Here is a 23023-nt window from a genome sequence, read left to right as displayed (position 1 = left end):
GTCCACAAAAGTAATTAATAAAACTTTATTTTTTTCGAAAATAAATCCTGACGGAATCTATCCCCACGAAAATTTTCACCTATCTCAATAAGGCTATGCCGACCACTCTAAACGGAATACCCCCCTAGAACCGTGCTCCCTTGTAATAAAAGTAAATTGGATTTTTTTTTAATTTTTAATTAATTAATTTATTATTATCATCATAATTCAGTCATTTCTGAAAGCATTTAATATATTTGCCAACTAATATATAAATATTAAAGAGATAGCAAAAATCGTTTATGAATCATTGTACATGAAGTCTATATATAGGGAAAATAGAACCAAGAAAATGACTGTTTTATTGACAAAATCAGAAATCTGGGAGCCGTAGGACACCTGTTTCCTCCATAGTCTTTTATTGAAGAACAAAAAGAAAACCATCCAAGCCCATATGAATCAAACACGTGGGTACTTGTTATTTTACTTCATGTTCATAGGAGCAAACCTGGACTTGATTTTCTGCACCTCTTTGGTTCCAATTTGGAATGCCTTAGTCAACACAACATCTTCCACCGGAGGAGATGACCCGAACAAAGTGTCTGCCGCCCTTTGGGTACCCGGCAGCTGGCTGTTGAAACCTGCAATCACCGCTGCAGGAACCTTTCCATTGTTAATCTGGAAGTGAATTAAGCCTCTAGGGAACGTAAACACTTCACCCATCTTGATTGTCTTGGTGAATAGTTTGTTTGCTGTAGTTATGAAACCCACATCCAGTTCTCCGGTCAACACAAACACTATCTCGGTGGCTCTTGGGTGGGTGTGTGGTGGGTTCAGGCCACCTGGTGCGTAGTCAATCCGAGCCATGGCCACGCCTAGAGTGTTAAGCCCAGGGACTTGTTGGACAAAAGCAGGTGTAACAGTTGCACCGAATGTGTTTTTAGTGAGAGCTGCCTTCACTAGCCCCGCAAAGAAAAAATCGTCTGCAGTAATGTTGCTTTTGCAGGGAAATCCGTTCAATTTTATATCTGTTTTTGTACAATAAGTCATCAATAGTTAACTTCTCATCAAATGACAAAACACATTATACAAATATGCAAACTTTTCAATGGCATAATCCTATCCGGTTTACCATGAAGTAATAGATATGATAAGAACCAGTTCGATTATTACATAAGGCCTCTACAACCACGAAAAGATAGGTAAATTACTATAGATTTTCGAAAGCTTAACCCTCTTTTTTTTCCTACGCATCACCTATTTGGCCAAGAACTTGATGAGTCACAGCTCAAACTTGGAGGTTTATTGCAGAATGAATGTAAAGCTGTTTATTGACATACGCATGGAAACTCAAATCACTTAGAATAACTAGAAACGAAGTACCTGAGGCAAGATCTGCAACACAGACATCTTGAAGCAAGTCAGGGTCTGCAGAGACAAACGAAGCCAAAAAGATGGGCATCATCATGCTAATCATCAACACATAAGCACTAGTAGCCATGGCAAGTCCTGATTGCTATGAATAAACAATATAACCTTTATCACTTTGTATCGGAAGGTGATAAGGTGATTGTTAAGGAAAGGAAGGTGGTTTTGAGATGGATGATTAATGGTGGTATTTATAGTGGGTTGAGCGAGGAGACATTTTGCAGTTTGAGAGCGGTAGCGGGTCCTTTTCAGTTCCTTAGAATATAATCTCTAATTGTGTTTTATACTAAATACTTCATTAATTTTATGTTTGGGAAGTTCAGGTTTTGAATTGGTCTTCAAATTTTCGTCAACAAGAATGTTTAGATGCTTGCTGTTTTTGTTATCTGGGTTTGAATATGAAATAGGATCTCAATTCATACAAGAGAAATTAAATATGATCCATGGTAAACGATAACAAATGAATGACATATTTAATAAGATAATAAGATGAGTAAGAGAAAATATATACGAATGATTGATATTTATTAACATACAAAAAACATACCGTGAAATTATCAGTTATGTTTTTTCGGTGTTATTGTTTTTTTAGTGAACTTAGTTATCAGTCTTTTAAAATATTATTTTAATCGTAACAGCTTATATGTTCTCAGTCCCAAACCAAGTAAACATAAAAGAAATAATTATCTCTCTTTATTGTTGTTGATCAAATAATACGTTGGTTTTCAAATAATCAAAACAATATTATTAAAATAAATCTTAATTTATATGATGTATTCTTTTTATTCGAAGAAGAAGATGTATACATTCATATTCCATTAAGAACCTATAACCTATCATGCATGTTCCATGCTGCTAAGAATTATATACCACTGATAGATGATGCAGGAAATCGTTAATACCGATAATTATTTGTTAAAAACTTATAATATAATTAAATACAACACCAAGTGGACACACCTTTGAAAGGGTTGACAAACACTCTCCATCAGAAACACTTTTATTACAAGTCTAATAGGAAAAGTCTAATAGGAAATAAAGGGGGTAGCTAAACTAGAATATGTAAATACACAACAGACAATTAACAATTGTTTGATGTTCCCGTTGTGGTTTCCTTTTATATATGGTTCAAATTCCATTCACTATTTTTATAGCTCTTTTGGGAAGAATATATATATATATATATATATATATATATATATATATATATATATATATATATATATATATATATATATATATATATATATATATATGAAAAAGTTCAATAGAGAATCATTATTAATCAAGGAACCAAGGAACCAATCCAAAGCGTCGGAATATAAAACGATCAACGGTAAAATGAAGGGTTGTAAACTTTTATAATAGACGCACATGTACCGGATTATAACAAAACTCACTTTCTTTTTTTTCATTTAAAATTTTTTTTATGCCAAATTTTTTATCGAAAAAAAAACCCAATATACTGTTGTTCACGATTTTTCGTCCTCTTTCCATAGAGATCCATGATGATATATAAAAAAACGAACTTTTTTTTTCGAAAAAAACTCACTTAATTTTCTTAGTTTTTTCAATATTTAAGTTTATTTTTATCAAAAAAAAACTAATTATACCAAAAATATTAATTTTTTGTACTTTATTAATAAACATCAACACCGATTAAAAAAAAACCTCGAACAGTGTAGATTCACACTGTGAATCTAAACTGTAAATATTTTAATTTTTAACATTCACAATATGAAAAATCTCGAAGAGCTCAGATTCACTTTGTGAATCTGAATTACTATTATGTACACTGTGAATCTGAGAAGGTTCACAAAAAAAAAAAAAAAAAAAAAAAAAACCTCGATCAGTGTAGATTCACACTGTTTGTTTTTACCGCAAAAGCCTTTGTTGTACCAGCGGAAATTGATAAGGAATACACATGTGTTTCCAACAAAACATGTTTCCTTAAACTATGCTAATCATTACCTTAATATATACAAAACATAGTTTTTTTTTTTTTTTTTTTAATTTTTAAGAAGCTATTTATATCGAAAAATGATTTTAAATATACCAAAATTTATGATTTTTTAAATACTACAAATAGACATCCATATTGATATACTTTTAAGATAAAATAATTTTTTTTTATATTTTCAGCTATCGTTATTCATAAGTGAATAAAAATGCATCAGATTTTTACTACAGTACATTCGTTATTCATTTATGAGTAAAAATCTATAATTAATTTTTTTTACAGTTTAAGTATCATTTATACTACTTATTCATATATGAATAACAAATTAACTGTAACAAAAATCTGATAAATGTTTTATTCATATATGAATATAAAATATGACGACAACTAATAAACGTTTTATTTATATATATAAATATAATATATGATGAAAGATGATGTAAAAAATATATTTTAAGTAAGAAAACTTTATTGCGTGTCATATTCATATATGAACGGTACTTAAACTATAAAAAAAGTTACGCATACGTTTTATTCATAAGTGAATAACGAATATACCGTAATAAAAATCTGATAGATTTTTTATTCACTTATGAATAACGAGAGCTGAAACTCTAAAAAAAATCAATTTTTTATTTTATCTTAAAAGTATATCAATATGGATGTCTATTTATAGAGAATAAAAAATTATGAATTTTGATATATTTAAAATAATTTTTCGATAATAATGGCTTTCTAAAAATAAAAAAAAACGAAAAAAAATATGTTTTTGTGTATATTAAGGTAATGATTAGCATAGTTTAAGGAAACATGTTTGGTTGGAAAACACATGTTTATCCGTTATCCATTTCCGACGATACGCCTAAGTATTTTGCGGCAAAATAAATGTGTGGCTGAGAATGATTCCCCCATTCTCAACCTTTTTTTTTCTCAATTGAACCCTCATATATATATATATATATATATATATATATATATATATATATATATATATATATATATATATATATATATATATATATATATATATATATATATATATATATATATATATAAGGACAATGTATATATTGTTCCAAACTTCCAATCAGACTATACCGTACGTAATCTGACCAAGCGCAAAAGCAATCATTCTATAGCCTTTTATTATACGTTTGTAAACTGAAGCCAATGTGTATATTTAACCTACCTTTAATATCGTGCCTTTTACTCCTGGAAATTACTTTAGGATTTTACCATTTCTTTCTATACCTTGTTCGTATAATTTTCAACAGTTAACCTTGTGACCGTTTGAAATGGTGTTTTTAACCTCTATATAATTATATTCTTTTGGAGACTTGATTTTATTAATTGCCTTTTTTTTTTACAATTTATAGTCCTTGACAAGATTTATTTTTTAACGACTGCTGTTGTTTGTTTTTTCTAAGGCAAAATGTATGCAGTCTGCGGACCACATCTGTAGACCTCTGCAGTAGAAGAGGTGGACCAAACGTCTGCAGTATTAAAAAAGAAGACTGTTTGTTTTTTTTAATATCTGCGGGCTACTAAAATAAACTGAAATCTAAATAAACTGATTTTTTAAACTTCAAAGTGATTTTTTAATATTTTTATGACTTTGTTATAAATAATTAACGAATCTAGATCAACTTTTATGTATTATTGTATAAAAAATAAAAATAAAAATGGTATGAATTAACATATATATTTGATAAAACCAACAACTTTGGTTGCAAAGTTATAACTAAACATTATAATTAGTGATCAAAGAATTTTTTAACGACTGCTGTTGTTTGTTTTTTCTAAGGCAAAATGTCTACGGTCTGCGGACCACATCTATAGACCTCTGCAGCAGAAGAGGTGGACCAAACGTCTGCAGTCTTAAAAAAGAAGACTGTTTGTTTTTTTTTAACATCTGCGGGCTACTAAAATAAACTGAAATCTAAATAAACTGATTTTTTTAAACTTCAAAGTGATTTTTTAATATTTTTATGACTTTGTTATAAATAATTAACGAATCTAGATCAACTTTGGTTGCAAAGTTATAACTAAACATTATAATTGGTGATCAAAGAATTTGATACATAAATGGATGGAAATAAACTTCGATTTTTTCAATTAAATCCATTAAAATGTACCATAAATATTTTTTCAAGAAATTGACGATACTGTATTAAATAATGTTTTACAAAATTTGGCAAAAAAAATATAAGAATATATTATGATTTTTTTCATATTTATATAAACAACTTCAACGACTATTATTGTAATAAATCTTTATTTATAAATTTGTCAAAAATATCATGTTTGTATCGTCGAATGTTTTTTTTTAGGTTTTGTAATTTTTTTTTTCAAATTGTTTATCATTAATAAAGTTGGAAAAAATATAAATTAAAAAAAAAACTTAAAAAAAATAAAGATATATATGTTTTTTTTAGGCTAGAAGATGTCTAAAGATGTTAGAAGACTCTGATCCACATCTGCGACAAGAAGAGGGCGCACATACAATTTTAGGTCTGCAGTCTTCAAAAGAAACAAAAAGTCTGCGAATGTTAATGTCTGCGCGTGGTCTGCGCGGTGCAGACAAAAGAGGTCACGCAGATCTGCAGACAAAAAACAAACACTACCTATCTGATGGGTAATTTATGAATATAGAGAGTTTAGTTTTTGCTATTCATATACGATGATATGCATTTTTTATATAATATTTTACAATAAAATTATGTATTTTTTTGATTTATACGGTCTTGATTTTTTGGACCGAGCTATTCACTAATAATTCAAAGACCGTTCTAAATTGGAGAGCTTAAGACTACTCTCATTCACAACCAAAACCAATCTAACTATCAATTAAAAAACTAATGTTTCTCTCTTCAACCTACACAATCCACCTAAACTATATTTTTACACTCATTAGCAACCCAACCAAAATCCAACATTTATATTATTTAAAATTAATTTTTATTATGTTATACAAAATAAATATTACTTTTTTTCTTCAATTTATAACCCAAATTTTTTAACTCTTTTTAAAATTACGTAGGCAATAAAAACAACAAATTAAATTCTTCAAATATATCAATATTGGTCTTTATTTGTAGAAAAAATTATTTTATATATTTTACTGTATTTTGTTAATAAAAATAAAGTTAAATTACTTACAATATAATGTTTATAGTCCAAATGAGTTATAACAAATAAATAAAACAAAAAAGAAAGAAAATGCCAATAGGGTTGAGTAGAGCAACTCGGTTGTGGGTTTAAAAAGATTTTTTTTTCTAATTCAAATGTGGCAACCAACCAATGATTTCGTTGTAAATATCTCGAGTGTTTTTTCAGGTTGGCATACACCTGAGCTAATGAGGAATTTGGATGCAACGTGAGATTTCTTGGATTGACCATCATTATACTCGAGGAAGCAGCGGGTTGGTGATGTCTTGTCAGGAAGTTAAGTGTGTATTTAAGGTTTTCGTGCAGAATTTCAGGATTTGAGATTTAGTGAAATTCACGACTAGGATGTTTACGTATTCTTTCTACATGGTTTAATAGTGTTCCTAGTCAGGGAGTAGTGGTGGGTTTCAACGATTGGATGATCTTTAGTCTTAGGGTAAGGTTTCTGAAGTTTAGAATGATGGGTTACCGGTTTCAGGGAGTATATTGTTCGAGTTGGTTTGTGGTTGTAGTTCTGAGAGAGTTCCCAATTTGAGTGGTTTTCTTTGGAAGTTAGGTCATACAATTAGGGAAAGAAAGAAAATTGTTGCGGTTGAGCATTTTCAAGTTATTGGGTTGTTTTTTGGAAGTTGTGGGTTTCTAGGTGGTCTTACGAGTTTTCCTTATAACATGTCTTGCTTAGGAATACATTGGCATTGTTTCCATGATCCTAACCAAGGCGGATTTCGAAGAGAAAATCCAGTTTAGGTGGGGGAGAGTTGTAACATTCTATTTCGAGAACTTTCTTAATTTGGGTTATTGATAATAAAAGGATCAATTAAAGGCCTTAGACTACAAGGGAATGGTGTTTAGACTCTATTAGATGTGGATAATATTGGTTATTTGATCCAAGCTCTTGATTTGTATTTTGGAGTCACCTGGTAAAATGGGGAAAATGATGTTTCAAACTTCTTTCATGAATTAAGAATTTTATTTTGGTAAGTTTTAAGTTAAAAATAATTATATGGAAATATGGGTCTCTACAATACATTTCGTTGAAAATAAAGAACGCCAAAAACGGAGTTCAAACGAAGAAGTTATGGCTGTTTAAAAATGAAGTGGGAATTAGGGATTTTGGATTACACACAACGTAACTAAAAGTTATGCAGGGCGTAACAGGGGTTTAATGAATTATGCAGCATGTAACTTTTGATTATGTAGGGCCTAATATAGGCAGACTAAAACCTTAAATCTTCGGTTTTAATCCCTATTTAAGTGCTCTAACTTATGGGAAAGCATCTCATTACCAGCCTCCATCACCTAAGATCATTCCTTGAGAAACCCTAGCCTCCTCTCACTTGTTTTTGAGCCTTAGCTTCATTTATGAGCTTATTTATCAATTGGAAGGTTAAAACTTGAAGAGCAAGGTGGTGGCAAAGTGTATAGAATTCAAGAATAAATCCATCAAGATTGCATCATTCCTGGACCTTTGTGAGTAAAAAGCTTCTAGCTTGCTCATTGGTTTCATAGATCTAGGGCGTGTTCGGCAAAACTAGTTGGTAACGGGTAGCTTGTAGAGGGTAGCGGGTAGCTTGTAGCGTTTTGTTAAACGCTACATGAAGTAGCATTTGGATTTGGACCGTTTTGTTTAAACTAAACGCTAAAAGCTTGTAGTGCCAAACGAAGCTTTCTGTTCAAAACAGAGCGATTTGTCAAACACTAGAAGCTAGAAGCTCTCTAACGCTCTGTGCCGAACACGCCCCTAGTCATTTGTCATATTTGCCATTTTTTGGTCATTTTAATGCATAAAGTTTAGATCTTGAAAGTTTATGACTACGTTATGGATAAAGTTGGAAATTTTATCCATCTAATTATCATATTGATTCAGATCTGATGGTTGAAGACTTAATGGATAAAGTAAAGAAAAATGCACTTTTGGTCCTTTTGGAACTTAAAGACTAGATTTTGGTTGTTTGGACCATCCTAATGGATAAAGTTAGAAACTTTATCCATTATAGAGCTAGTAGGAATTAGATCTGAGCTTTGAGTGAAAGTGTAACGTCGTGATTTTTACTCCATTTTTTTTAAAAAAAAAACTTTAGCAATCCTTAAAATGCAACGGAAGACTTTATTTATTATTTTTTCAACCATTCCAAAAACCACACGTTACCATTTTCATAAACAAACATTCAACCGTTTAATTATTGCGAAAAAGTGGTTCCAAAAATAAAACCAAACGTGCTCAAGTGCCATCTTTATTAATACTAACTACCCAAAAGGAACCCAACCTCACCAAGTCATGCTCCTAAGCTACCTGTACCAATCAAAAAGCATTCAACAAAGAAACAAGTGTCAACAACCTCCTCGTGAGCCGACAAGTTGTACACAACCAAAAAAGAAACACACAATTCCCATAAGGGTCATCCATGCAAATCATGATAATAACATAGTCAAGAAAAACAAATAACATGATATCATAATTTATTTCAATCATATAGTTTTCAACTTAACTCAACCGATTATTACATATAATTTGATTCACCGTTTATTATATGTAATTTTTAATTCAACCGATTAACTACTTTGGGGTTTCTTAGGGACAGTCTACCCAACAACTTAACCCCGTTCACTACTCGTGTGCTCAGCCAGTTTAGTGCTCTAAGTGGCTCATGACTTCCACCCGAATTCACCAACCCAAGACTTCCACTTTCGCTACTCCGACTTGCAAAGTACAAGTAATTTACGGTGTCGTTCAGGATCGGTAAAAATGGAGTCAATTCTACCGATACACCTCCTCATTCCCACATGATGTTTGATCCAGCCACACCATAAATCCAACACCACTCCAGTTCCCATACACCGAGTTGCACACGAACCATGTGTCACACGAGCATCTAGAAAACTTCGTGTAACTAATCACCGTTATGGCTTAAGCACTTTCAACCCATTAGACTTGCAAGGTTCTACCCATGTCACCGTTATACCCCGCAAAAGCATGCATACACCAAAATAATCATGTTACTCATAATGCTTAAACGAGCAATTATCATGTAATGAAGTTCATTAAGTTGTCACCATACTTTATCATATAACTACCAATTCATGAAACATCATATCCGTATGCAATTTACAACTATCACATAACATGAATATCACCATATCAACCGATACCAAGGAATAACCATACATAAGATGAAAACAACATATTTTCAATAATTATCACAAGCATTTATAAAAATCTAGTATGAATCCTAATTTGCATCAACAATCCACCTATGAGATGTGGTTTTCGGTTATGCACTAAAGTCAACAAAAATTGTCGACTCACGTTATGTTTGAAGCGAGTTCTCCTTTTTAATTCAAGTCTTGACCCTTCTTAAAGTTGTCAAGGTTTCACCTAATAATCACACATACCAAGCAATCATCAAAATGGGGTCCAAGTTTCATTAACACCTTTAATTTCTTAATGGGTTACATATTTTTTCAAGTTTCACAACTTGACCACTGTTTAGTGTTTTGGTTATAAAACAGAATCTGTAACTCCGATTGAGCTGAATCCGGACTTTCTGAAAACTAGACTCGATTTCCTACATGTTATCCAGAGAGGGGCATTGGCCAATTCTGCTCAGATTAGCAGCTATAGCCCTTGCAAAATAGGGAAAAGTTGCTGTGCAGATTTCCATAATTGCCAAAAATCACCATATGATTTATGACTTGGACAAAAGATTAAAGACACACGAATTAACACACCAAAAGCTTGAATGAAGGTATTAAGACATAAATTAACTGGTTTATTAAAAGACCAAGAATTGAGTAAAAGGTGATTGAAAGTAAGATGCCCTAATGCATCAACACCAAAAATCCACATACACCAATAAAGACTTCTTTTAGTTCAAACCAAGATACATATAGGAATGAACTTTTAGGGAACTTTAGACACATATTTTGTGGTTTTCAAGTTTGTTGTTTCAGCCTCCAAGTCATGGTTTTGAAGACCAAAAATACAAACAATACTACCAAGAGTTGTGAGGACTTTCACGCTAAACTTTTGACAATCTTGGTTTGTCCAAACAACAACATAATTATCTACATATCACGGACTCTAGGGGCTGTTTTGAGGCTCATATGAAGACTTCAAGACATGATTTTTGTGAAGAGAATTCTTTACATAGGAACACATATTTTGGTGATTCAAGAATCAATAGGCAATTCACCAAAAGAAAAACAATTCAATCCATGATTATAGTAAATTCATCAAGCATGAATTCGATCAATTCATCAAATAGTAGGAACAAAAACATGATTTGAACTGAAAGAGTGCATGATTAAACTCCAACACAGCAATCAATTTGAATCTAATTGAAGTATGAACTTAATAGGAAGGAGATTCAAAGAGTTACCAAGATGAATGGCCGATTCAACAAGTTTGGAACAAGAAATCGGAGCCACAGCCCTTGCTAGTGTGATTGATACCCCACAACAAGACCGATTGGGGCTTGCTTGCTGATGTTCGCAACCTGTCCCTGCCCTCGTCTTCTTCTTTCTTTCTTCTAGTCGACGCACCCCCAGCTAGATGGGGTCGATCGATTTTTTTTCTGCTCCTTGCTCGACGATCAGAACAACTCGCCAAGAACTGATTCTTTTTTTTTCTGTCGACGTCCAGCAAGTAACGAGGCAGGGGGACGGGCTTGACTTCGCTTCTTATTTCGCACAATACAAGGAAACGGATACGGGAACAAAATCGATTCAATCCCATGGGGGGTTATATCCGATTTTCACTTCTCAACCCCTCAAATTTCGATTTTTAGCACCTTTCAACCCTAACCCTAGGAAAGTTGACAACACAAGTTTCTTTTTATGACACTTAAACCCCTCAACTTGATTTACATCCTTCCATGAGTTATAATCATCTAATTAATTTATTTCACCCTAAATTGTTACTATATATATATATATATATATATATATATATATATATATATATATATATATATATATATATATCACTAAATATTATTTAATATATTTTATTCTATGTCCTTAAAATTGACGTATCTTTACAACAATTAATTTTTGAGTGACGGAAAGCTAATAACATTAACGAAATAATTTTCGGGTCGTTACAATTCTCCCATTCTTAAAAAGATTCCGTCCTCGGAATCTCTAAGTTATTGTATCATTTTGTTCCTATTTTATCTCATTGAGTTATCCTCTTAAACGAATCAATGTCAAAGGAAAAGTGTGTTCACCATAATAGATATCACACATAACAACTTTTCACGCATTATGACTAAATCAAACACAGCCACATCAATATCTATATCGCAACTAATTGAGTCTGAGGTACTCCACAAATGAGCACATAAAAGCAATGACACCAGGTACTTACTATCACTAGCATCAAATAACATAAAAACACAGATAACACATAAACAGTTATCGAATTAACAAAGAGGGTTCCTAAAAATTACCTCATTAGTTGTCATATTGAAAGCACGAGCTTTCACCTTTGGCGCTTCATTTTTCTTCTCAACAGTACCCATTTGAACATTGGGATTGGGACAATGGGCACTTATATGACGCATCTGTCTGCAGTTATAGCACATCAACTCAGTACTCTTACAATCCTCATGACGATGTCCCATTTTACCGCGACGTCTACAGCTCACGGTACTACTGTTGCACGGACCTCCGTGTGAGGAGTGACATTTCTTACAGTACTCTAGCTTGTCGCCCTTTTTCTAATGACGACTTTCCTTCCTTGAGGAATCATATCAACCCTCCTTGCGTTTTTCCCCGGACCTCGCTGTGTTACGATCCCGAATGGCTATATCATTCTCTATCTTGCGGGCTTCATCCATGGCCTTACATAAAGTGGTCTTCAACCTCACAACTGCGTGGTACTCAAATGACAACCCCTCCACACAGTGATGAATCAACTTCTCCTCGGTTGGGCAGTAATCAGCAGCGAATTGTGACTTCTCAATGAAGGTGGTGTTATACTTAGCAATAGTCATGCTTCCTTTCTGAAGATTCAAAAAACTCTCGTTGGTCTTGTTGTATGCTACTCTCACTGCAGAAACGATCTTTCACCTTCTTACTAAGAATTTCCCAAGTCATAGCCCTCCGAGTAGCCTCGGTGAGTCGTGCGTCAATAGTATCCCACCACTCGAGTGCTTCCTTGTCAAACGTTCGCACCGCATAATTCACCTTCTGGTCCTTAGTAAATTCACCAGATCGGAAGGTTTGATCCATCTTCCTAATGCAACGAAGGCACGCCACAACACTCTCGTCTCCTTCAAAGGTAGGCGGCTTACAGTCCATGAAGGTTTTGAATGAACTCCCTCGGCGTCTGATAGCTCCAACGACCTCTTGCCTTGGCACGGAACGACTATGTGCCTCATCATCAAACGACTGATCTCCACCCTCGTTCACTCCCCCAAGTGGCAATAGTCCGGCGGCATGCATCGCCTGCCGCATCTGCTCCAAAGTCCTATCCCACTCATGGAGCTGCTCCTGAAGATCAGCAATGATGGCGGCACTTGCTGTGCTGCGTGCGCTCCGCGACGGTTGGGCTCGTGGCTGGCGGTTAATGGGTGGGGTCTGAAACATGAATGGAGGTGTCCCTGGAGTGCGGTTGTTCTGGCTGCCGCCCGGTCCTCCAGTATTCAGATTCTCCTCAGCGTTCGACATTATCCTAGTTTATAGAGAGTTTCATCATCTTCTTTTTATTTTTAGATACATATACAAATATTAGGAAGGGAAAGTTTCTAAGTAAGAATCCTACAACACTCAACACACACCCTCCCCCCCCCCTAAGTACCTAAAGGTCCTAATTGAGCCAACTAAGTTGTGAGTCTGAACATCGGCAGTTGTATTCAGTTCACTCCCAGCATGGGTCTGATACCAACTTGTAACGTCGTGATTTTTACTCCATTTTTTTAAAAAAACTTTAACAATCCTTAAAATGCAACGAAAGACTTTATTTATTATTTTTTCAACCATTGCAAAAACCACACGTTACCATTTTCATAAACAAACATTCAATAATTTAATTATTGTGAAAAAGAGGTTCCAAAAATAAAACCAAACGTGCTCAAGTACCATCTTTACTAATACTAACTACCCAAAAGGAACCCAACCTCACCAAGCCATGCTCCTAAGCTACCTGTACCAATCAAAAGGCATTCAACAAAGAAACAAGTGTCAGCAACCTCCTCGTGAGCCGACAAGTTGTACACAATCAAAAAAGAAACACACAATTCCCATAAGGGTCATCCATGCAAATCGTGATAGTAACATAGTCAAGAAAAACAAATAACATGATTTCATCATTTATTTCAATCATATAGTTTTCAACTTAACTCAACCGATTATTACATATAATTTGATTCACCGTCTATTATATGTAATTTTTAATTCAACCGATTAACTACTTTGGGGTTTCTTAGGGACAGTCTACCCAACAACTTAACCCCGTTCACTACTCGTGTGCTCAGCCAGTTTAGTGCTCTAAGTGGCTCATGACTTCCACCCGAATTCACCAACCCAAGACTTCCACTTTCGCTACTCCGACTTGCAAAGTACAAGTAATTTACGGTGTCGTTCAGGATCGGTAAAAATGGAGTCAATTCTACCGATACACCTCCTCATTCCCACATGATGTTTGATCCAGCCACACCATAAATCCAACACCACTCCAGTTCCCATACACCGAGTTGCACACGAACCATGTGTCACACGAGCATCTAGAAAACTTCGTGTAACTAATCACCGTTATGGCTTAAGCACTTTCAACCCATTAGACTTGCAAGGTTCTACCCATGTCACCGTTATACCCCGCAAAAGCATGCATACACCAAAATAATCATGTTACTCATAAAGCTTAAACGAGCAATTATCATGTAATGAAGTTCATTAAGTTGTCACCATACTTTATCATATAACTACCAATTCATGAAACATCATATCCGTATGCAATTTACAACTATCACATAACATGAATATCACCATATCAACCGATACCAAGGAATAACCATACATAAGATGAAAACAACATATTTTCAATAATTATCACAAGCATTTATAAAAATCTAGTATGAATCCTAATTTGCATCAACAATCCACCTATGAGATGTGGTTTTCGGTTATGCACTAAAGTCAACAAAAATTGTCGACTCACGTTATGTTTGAAGCGAGTTCTCCTTTTTAATTCAAGTCTTGACCCTTCTTAAAGTTGTCAAGGTTTCACCTAATAATCACAAAAACCAAACAATCATCAAAATGGGGTCTAAGTTTCATTAACACCTTTAATTTCTTAATGGGTTACATATTTTTTTTTTAAGTTTCTCAGCTTGACAACTGTTTAGTTTTTTGGTCATAAAACAGAATTTGTAACTCCGATTGAGCTGAATCCGGACTTTTTGAAAACTAGACTGGATTTCCTACGTTTTATCAAGATAGGCGCATCGGCCAATTCTGCTCAGAGTAGCAGCTACAGCCCTTGCAAAATAGGGAAAAGTTGTTGTGCAGATTTCCAATAATTGCCAAAAATCACCATATGATTTATGACTTGGACAAAAGATTAAAGACACACGAATTAACACACCAAAAGCTTGAATGAAGGTATTAAGAAAAAAATTAAGTGTATTATGAAAAGACCAAGAATTGACTAAAAGGTGACTGAAAGTAAGATGCCCTAATGCATCAACACCAAAAATCCACATACACCAATAAAGACTCCTTTTAATTCAAACCAAGAAACATATAGGGATGAACTTTTAGGGAACTTTAGACACATATTTTGTGGTTTTCAAGTTTGTTGTTTCAGCCTCCAAGTCATGGTTTTGAAGACCAAAAATACAAACAATACTACCAAGAGTTGTGAGGATTTTCACGCTAGACTTTTGACAATCTTGGTTTGTCCAAACAACAACATAATTATCTACATATCACGGACTCTAGGGGATGTTTTGAGAACTGATTTTTTTTACTGTCGACGTCCAGCAAGTAACGAGGCAGGGGGACGGGCTTGAGTTCGTTTCTTATTTCTCACAATACAAGGAAACGAATACGGGAACAAAATCGATTCAATCCCATGGGGGGTTATATCCGATTTTCACTTCTCAACCCATCAAATTTTGATTTTTAGCACCTTTCAACCCTAACCCTAGGAAAGTTGACCACACATGTTTCTTTTTATGACACTTAAACCCCTCAACTTGGTTTACATCCTTCCATGAGTTATAATCATCTAGTTAATTTATTTCACCCTAAATTGTTACTATATATATATATATATATATATATATATATATATATATATATATATATATATATATATATATATATATATATATATATATATATATCACTAAATATTATTTAATTTATTTTATTCTATGTCCTTAAAATCGAAATATCTTTACAACAATTAATTTTTGAGTGACGGAAAGCTAATAACATTAACGAAAGAATTTTCGGGTCGATACAGAAAGGTCTTAATGTATTAAGTGCTTAAAATGAAGTTTTCGATCTGGAGGTGTAGGCATGGCGTACTTACGGTTACATAACGAGTAGCCTAGTTAGACCCCGTATTCTGAAGTAAGGCTCTATGCCATGTGTAGAGATGGAGTAAGTAGCCCATAGGTCAATGAAAGTTGACCTTGACTTTCTAACCCGTTAACTTTTAGTCAACTATTAGGGTAGGTCTCAGGATCGTTAAAATGGTCTTTTTCCCTTAGAAGAGTTAGTCTTAATCTATGGACTTGTCGGGTTGAAGTTTTTACCTTGGTTTTTGACGTAAGGATGTTTTGGTGAATTGATAGTGTAAGGAGTTCGGGGGTCAGTAGCTCTAGATTGTGTTTTCTCGTTGATACCTGATTGAGGTGAGTCTTCTCACTATATTATGTATGATGTTAGTAGTCTTTGTGATACTTGAATGGAAGGCCACGAGGGTAGCCCATGACTATTGTATGAAAGACCATGGGGGAAGCCCATGGGAACTGCATGAAAGACCATGGGGTAGCCTATAACACTGGACTATAAGACCACGGGGGTAACCCATGACTTTTCAAGAAAAGACCATAGGGGTAGCCCATGGAACTTGACTGTAATACCATAGCGGTAGCCCATGGAATTTCAAGGAAATACCATAGGGGTAGCCCATGACACTTGATTGTAAGACTCTTGGGGTAGACTATGACATTCCAATGAAAGACTATGGGGGCAGCCCATGAAAATGTATGTATGGTATGTGTTATTTTAGGGAACTCACTAAGCTTCGTGCTTACGGTTTATGTGTAAAATGTTTCAGGCACTTCAGATTTCAAAAGGAAGGGCCTGAATTAATCGCACTGCATCCTCCGAATATTTATTTCGCATTGATTGTTTACAAATTACTTTGATGTTTTGTGAATACTTGACTCTGATCGTGTTTTGGAACAATAAAGGAATGGTTTTAACTTATTTAAAAATAAAAGTTTTACTTGGTATTTTTGGGACGTTACAAAATTGATTTGGGCTCGCCCAAGAATGACTCTACTATGAGTATTATGTGTAGTAAGTTCACATTACTACCAAGGCAGAATTTACATGTAAAATAAGTGAAAGGGAATTACCAAGTATCAGGACAAACTATACAAATTCATGAAGAAATGTTTCAGTAAAAATCGACCTCTACTCGATGTTTTGACCTTATCTTGAGTTCTGAAGTTCTGATTCATTTGAATCGAGATATTTTGGAAAATAGACAAGATTCCTAACAATTTTCATGTTTCATGTTTTTATTGAGTCCACTTTATTCTCCTTCAAAAAGAGTCACAAGAGACGAAGGGTATGTGTAGGTGTCCTTCTTTTAAACTTGGATGTTTGAATCATAAGTCGGACTATTAACAGCAGAAAAAAGTAGTCTGATTGAATACTTAAGTTGAATTCATAAATATTCGCAAATGCATGTATTTTGCAAAGTATTATTGTGAGGTCTAACAAAAGTATTCGTAGTATATCATAGTTGAGTAATTAGCATTCCGAGAATAACATCGGACACGATTTATGTTTATGATAGTTAGAGTTTCATGAGGATTTGAACTAAATACTCATCGAATATTAGTATAGTGTTAATTAAAATTTTTGAGAGTTCTTAAACGTTCTGAACTGTGATCTTCCTTAAATTATATAGAATCTAAGCGTTTTAATCTATCAACAACCGAATCCAAGCTCGATTGTGCATCAGTCTAACAATAATTAAACATATGTGATGAGTCTACACTTAGTTGTGGTTTGGCCCTTGTACAACCAACTTAGCTAAGGTTTTTGACCTATGTGACAATTAGGAATATCCTGTCACCGATCGTCACTTGAGATTAGCATCAAGCAATGACGATAATAGAACTTTTCATATTGAAGGAAAAATATGATCAGTTAGATAATAATAGTAGGGTAAAAAAAGAGTGACCAAAGAGTTATATCACTTTCAATAATTGTCAGTGTATTTTGAAAGTACATAACAAAATGATCCCAAGGAGATAAACATTGTAAAAATACGACTCCGATTGGAGGACTTATAATTTAATAAAAGATAAAATCAACCACGTTAATAATGCTACTAACGTCAAAATGGCACAAAGAAATCGGCTGAGTTTCGACTAACGTCACAAAAAGGGAAATCGTAGTACTTGGAGAGATAACGACTTTGAAAGGAGAAATATCAAACACGGAGTTCGTATGAAGGATATATGATTTTTAGAAAAATATAATATACGAGTTTAAAATAAAAGATAATTTGGCAACGTAATCTTAAGGAAAGTTGTAGTACTAGTAGAGACCTACACAAATCTATAAATAGGATAAGAAACAAGATTCATATAAGGAAGATATATATTTTTATAAAAGATTTAGCACCATGCTCGATGCGCACGCCTGACACCCAGATTCGTCGAGATTTGGGAGACGTGTACCATCAAAAGTGTGATACTTGGCAAACTCTGGATGGAGCCACGAAACGAGTGCACGTCGTGCATGAAGTACGCCGCACACACAACCAGTATAAATAGAGGTGCTCACTTTCTGGTTTTCTCACACCCAAAACTCTCTCTTTATCTCTCAATCCTTTTTCGAAAGTACTACCAATGACGCGAAGCTTGGGATACAATATCTTGGATGCTTCAGAAAACGCTACTAGAGTGAGTTTACGGTGTCACACCCCGACACCGTGATGGCGGAATCGTTCCGGGGCGGAGGACGTCATGCGTAGTATCACAACAGTTGTATCATAGTAAGCGAAGTAAACACAACCATTACATTATAATATTAATATTTACATTGTTCAAAAACATGATTTATACATAACATCATATAGTAAAAGTAAAAGACGTGACTTCAGAATGTTCCATCTTCTCCAAAAGTCGGCAAGAGTACCTGTCTATTGATGCCCTGCGAATACAAGCAGTTTTGAAAGAATATCAGCATAAAGCTGGTGAGTTGATAAGCATTTGGTTTTAGTGAGAAAATGCTCTTTGAATCCATTTGAAAAGTGTTCTTCAAGAAAATCCTGTATTTTCTTATGGAAAGCGGTCTTGAAAGAGTGTCTATTTGTAGAAAATAAACCATCCGTTTTAGAAAACATGTTATCCGTCCTAGAGGTAGAGATGCCAGTTTAGAAATCCTTGATTACTAACGGCATATATAAAAGTAGTTTTATTACTTAAAATAAAACAAATGAAGAAGAGAGTCCGTAAACAAAGTTAGTTTATACTTATTTGCGAGTCGTATAACGATACTTGATATGACCGAGAGACCTTTATAACGTTCTTCAGGCGTTAAGCTAAATGACATTTGTTCACCCCAGGCGTGCCCGCCTAACTGTAGCTAGCAGTGCAGGTGTGGGATTGTCAGTCCCGAATAGATCTATTCACAAATCTCACGCTCTCCCTCCAGGAGACTTTGGTTATACTAAAAGGATTTATCACTATACACCTAAGGGTACAGTATTCATAATTTTCGTTAGCAGATAGTAAAATGAAGGCTAACTTTGATAAAATGAAAAATGTACAAGTTAGAAATTTCGGGTTGTCACATCATCCCCCCGTTAGAGGGAATTTCATCCCGAAATTTGAATATAGAATACAAATCATGGATTAGAAAAGAGATGCGGATACTTCTGTTTCATTTGATCTTCGCGCTCCCAAGTGTATTCAGGTCCCCGCTTGGCATTCCAGCGAACCTTCACTATCGGGATGCGACTTTGTTTCGTTCGTTTGATCTCTCGATCCATGATTTCGATTGGTTCTTCTATAAAGTTCAGATTCTCGTTGATTTCAATCTCATCGAGAGGGATAGCAAGAGTCTCATCGGATAAGCACTTCTTCAGGTTCGAGACGTGGAAAACGGGATGAATGTTACTAAGCTCTTGAGGTAATCGGAGTTTGTAGGCTACAGGACCGATCCTAGCGAGGATCTCGAATGGTCCTATGTATCTTGGATTTAGCTTTCCACGCTTCCCAAAGCGTATCATGCCTTTCCAGGGCGAGACCTTCAACAGAACACGGTCTCCAACCTGGAATTCCAAGGGTTTTCGTCGTATGTCTGCGTAGCTCTTTTGTCTATCTCGAGAGGCTTTCAGTCGTTCTCGGATTTGGACGATCTTTTCTGTGGTTTCTCGAATGATTTCTGGACCAGTGAGAGTGCTGTCGGGGACTTGCCCCTTAGCTAGCTGCGTGTCGCCCACCTCAGCCCAGCACAGAGGGGATTTGCACTTGCGGCCATAGAGGGCTTCGAAAGGCGCAGCCTTGATGCTGGTATGGTAGCTGTTGTTGTAGGAGAACTCGACCAAGGGTAAATGGATATCCCATGACTTACCGAAATCGATGACACATGCTCTCAACATGTCTTCTAAGGTTTGTATGGTTCTCTCACTCTACCCATCTGTTTGAGGATGGTAAGCTGTGCTCATATCCAGTTTAGTTCCAAGAGCCTTCTGTAGTGACTGCCAGAACCTCGAAGTGAACCTGCTATCTCGATCGGAGATAATGGACACATGCACACCATGCAGTCGAATTATCTCTCGGATGTAGATTCTCGTGAGTCTCTCCATTTTGAAGTTTTCCTTGATTGGCAGGAAATGGGAGGATTTAGTCAGTCGGTCAACAATTACCCAGATGGCGTCGTACCCACTCGGAGATTTGGGTAATTTGGTGATGAAATCCATAGTAATCCTCTCCCACTTCCATTCAGGTATCTCTGGCTGGTGGAGTAGACCTGAGGGCTTCTGATATTTGACCTTCACCTTGGCGCAAGTCAGGCACTTGCTCACGAAGGTAGCGATTTCTGCTTTCATGTTCGGCCACCAATACAGTCTCTTGAGATCGAGATACATCTTGTCCGATCCTGGGTGAACGGAGTATCTGGTCTTGTGAGCTTCGTTCATTACAACCTCTCTGTAACCACCGAACTTTGGGGTCCAGATCCGGTCCACGAAGTAGTAAACTCCGTCTCCCTTGATCTCTAGGTTCTTTTCCATTCCTCTTAAGGCTTCACCCGACATGTTCTCTGGTCTTAAGGCTTCCAACTGAGCCTCCTTGATTTGCACGGGTAAATGGGAATGGATAGTTATGTTCAGTGCCTTCACTTTACGACCTGAGTACTCCTTCCGGCTGAGGGCATCTGCTACCACATTGGCCTTGCCGGGATGGTAGCGGATTTCGCACTCGTAATCGCTGAGTAGCTCGACCCAACGCTGTTGTCGCATGTTCAGCTCCTTCTGGTCGAAGATATGCTGCAAACTTTTATGGTCAATGAAGATAGTGCACTTGGTTCCGTAGAGATAATGTCTCCATATCTTCAATGCGAAGATCACTGCTCCTAATTCCAGGTCGTGCGTTGTGTAGTTAACTTCGTGTACTTTCAGTTGTCTCGAGGCGTAAGCAATAACTCTTCCCCGTTGCATGAGCACACAGCCTAGGCCCTGATTGGATGCAGCACAGTAGACAACGAAGTCCTCCGTCCCTTCGGGCAGAGACAGGACAGGTGCGCTGCATAGAGCCCGCTTCAACGTTTGGAACGCAGTGTCTTGTTTTTCACTCCAACAAAAGGGTACGCCTTTCTGAGTTAGAGTGGTTAAGGGTTTGACAATTCTGGAGAAATTCTGGATAAACCTGCGATAGTAGCCAGCGAGACCCAAGAATTGACGGATTTCTATGGGTGTCTTCGGTGCTGACCAGTTCTCTATCGCTTTGATTTTGGAGGGGTCCACGTGTATGCCTTCTTCGCTTACCACGTGACCTAGGAAGGTTACTTTTCGAATCCAGAATTCGCACTTGGAGAACTTTGCGTAAAGCTTCTCCGTCCTTAAGGTTTCCAACACCGATCTCAAGTATTGTCGATGATCTTTCTCACTTCTGGAATAGACAAGTATATCGTCGATGAACACGATGACGAACTTGTCCAAGAAAGGACGGCACACCCGGTTCATCAGGTCCATGAACACAACCGGTGCGTTAGTTAGACCGAAGGGCATAACTACGAACTCGTAGTGACCATATCGAGTCCGAAATGTTGTTTTAGGAACATCACCCTCATGGACTCGCAGCTGATGGTACCCTGATCTTAAATCTATTTTCGAGAAGTAGCTGGCTCCCTAAAGTTGATCGAAGAGGTCGTCGATTCGAGGAAGAGGGTAACGGTTTTTTACTGTGAGCTTGTTCAACTCCCGATAATCGATACACATCCGAAAGGATCCATCCTTCTTTTTCACGAACAAGATCGGGGCTCCCCAGGGTGTGGAACTCGGTCTGATGAATCCTTTGCTGAGCAGCTCATTGAGCTGACTAGATAGCTCCTGCATTTCTGCTGGTGCTAGGCAATATGGAGATTTAGCTACGGGAGTAGCTCCGGGGACTAAGTCGATGCGAAACTCGACTTGGCGTTCAGGAGGGATTCCCGGAAGATCTTCGGGAAAGACATCGGGAAAGTTGCAGACTTCGGGGATGCTCTCGAAGTCTTTAACTTCCTGCTTCTCGTTGATGACATGGGCTAGGAATGCATAACACTCCTTTCGTAGGAGTTTCTGAGCTTTGATGCACGAAATGATGCGAAGGTTTGAACTGAGTTTATCACCGTAGATCATGAGGGTTTCTCCGGAGAGAAGATTGAGACGGATAGCTTTTTCGTAACAAAGAATATCAGCACAATTGGGGCTCAACCAATCCATGCCGATGATGACATCAAAGCTTTTTATAGAGACTGGCATAAGATCGATGGGGAATGAATGGTCGTTCAGAGTGAGGATACAACCCACGAATATCTCTTTAGTGCTCTCTTTCTCACCGTTAGCCATTTCGACGGTAAACGTTTCGGTTAAAGGTTGGGATTTATGTTTAAGAAAATGCTTGAATGCATGACTAACAAAACTTCTTTCAGCACCAGAGTCGAAAAGAATGCTTGCATAAGAGTTATCGAGGAGGAACGTACCCGTCACAACGGTAGGGTCAGCCACGGCCTCCTCTTGCCCCA

At 36.0% G+C, this 23023-nt stretch overlaps 1 protein-coding gene and 1 long non-coding RNA gene across 2 annotated transcripts; both read right to left on the bottom strand.

The window, feature by feature from the left end:
- Positions 1-266: 266 nt before the first annotated feature.
- LOC145138269 (germin-like protein 5-1) lies at positions 267-1574 on the bottom strand. Its single transcript, XM_079072372.1, has 2 exons — positions 1363-1574; positions 267-1007 (listed from the first exon to the last, which is right to left on the bottom strand). Exons 1-2 carry the CDS (start codon positions 1478-1480, stop codon positions 463-465), a joined length of 663 nt encoding a protein of 220 aa, XP_078928498.1. The 5' UTR covers positions 1481-1574; the 3' UTR covers positions 267-462.
- Positions 1575-8978: 7404 nt separating this feature from the next.
- On the bottom strand, positions 8979-11233 carry LOC145141171 (uncharacterized). The gene is made up of 2 exons (XR_013722481.1): positions 10915-11233; positions 8979-9477 (listed from the first exon to the last, which is right to left on the bottom strand). It is a non-coding gene; the product is annotated as an uncharacterized LOC145141171 (long non-coding RNA).
- Positions 11234-23023: the final 11790 nt, after the last annotated feature.

This window comes from Lactuca virosa, chromosome 9 (assembly GCF_052849685.1).
Source record: "Lactuca virosa cultivar CGN04683 chromosome 9, Lactuca_virosa_CGN04683_v6, whole genome shotgun sequence".
Classification (NCBI taxonomy): domain Eukaryota; kingdom Viridiplantae; phylum Streptophyta; class Magnoliopsida; order Asterales; family Asteraceae; genus Lactuca; species Lactuca virosa.
The sequence above is the reverse complement of the archived record's forward strand: the minus strand, read 5'-3'. Positions and strand labels throughout refer to the sequence as shown.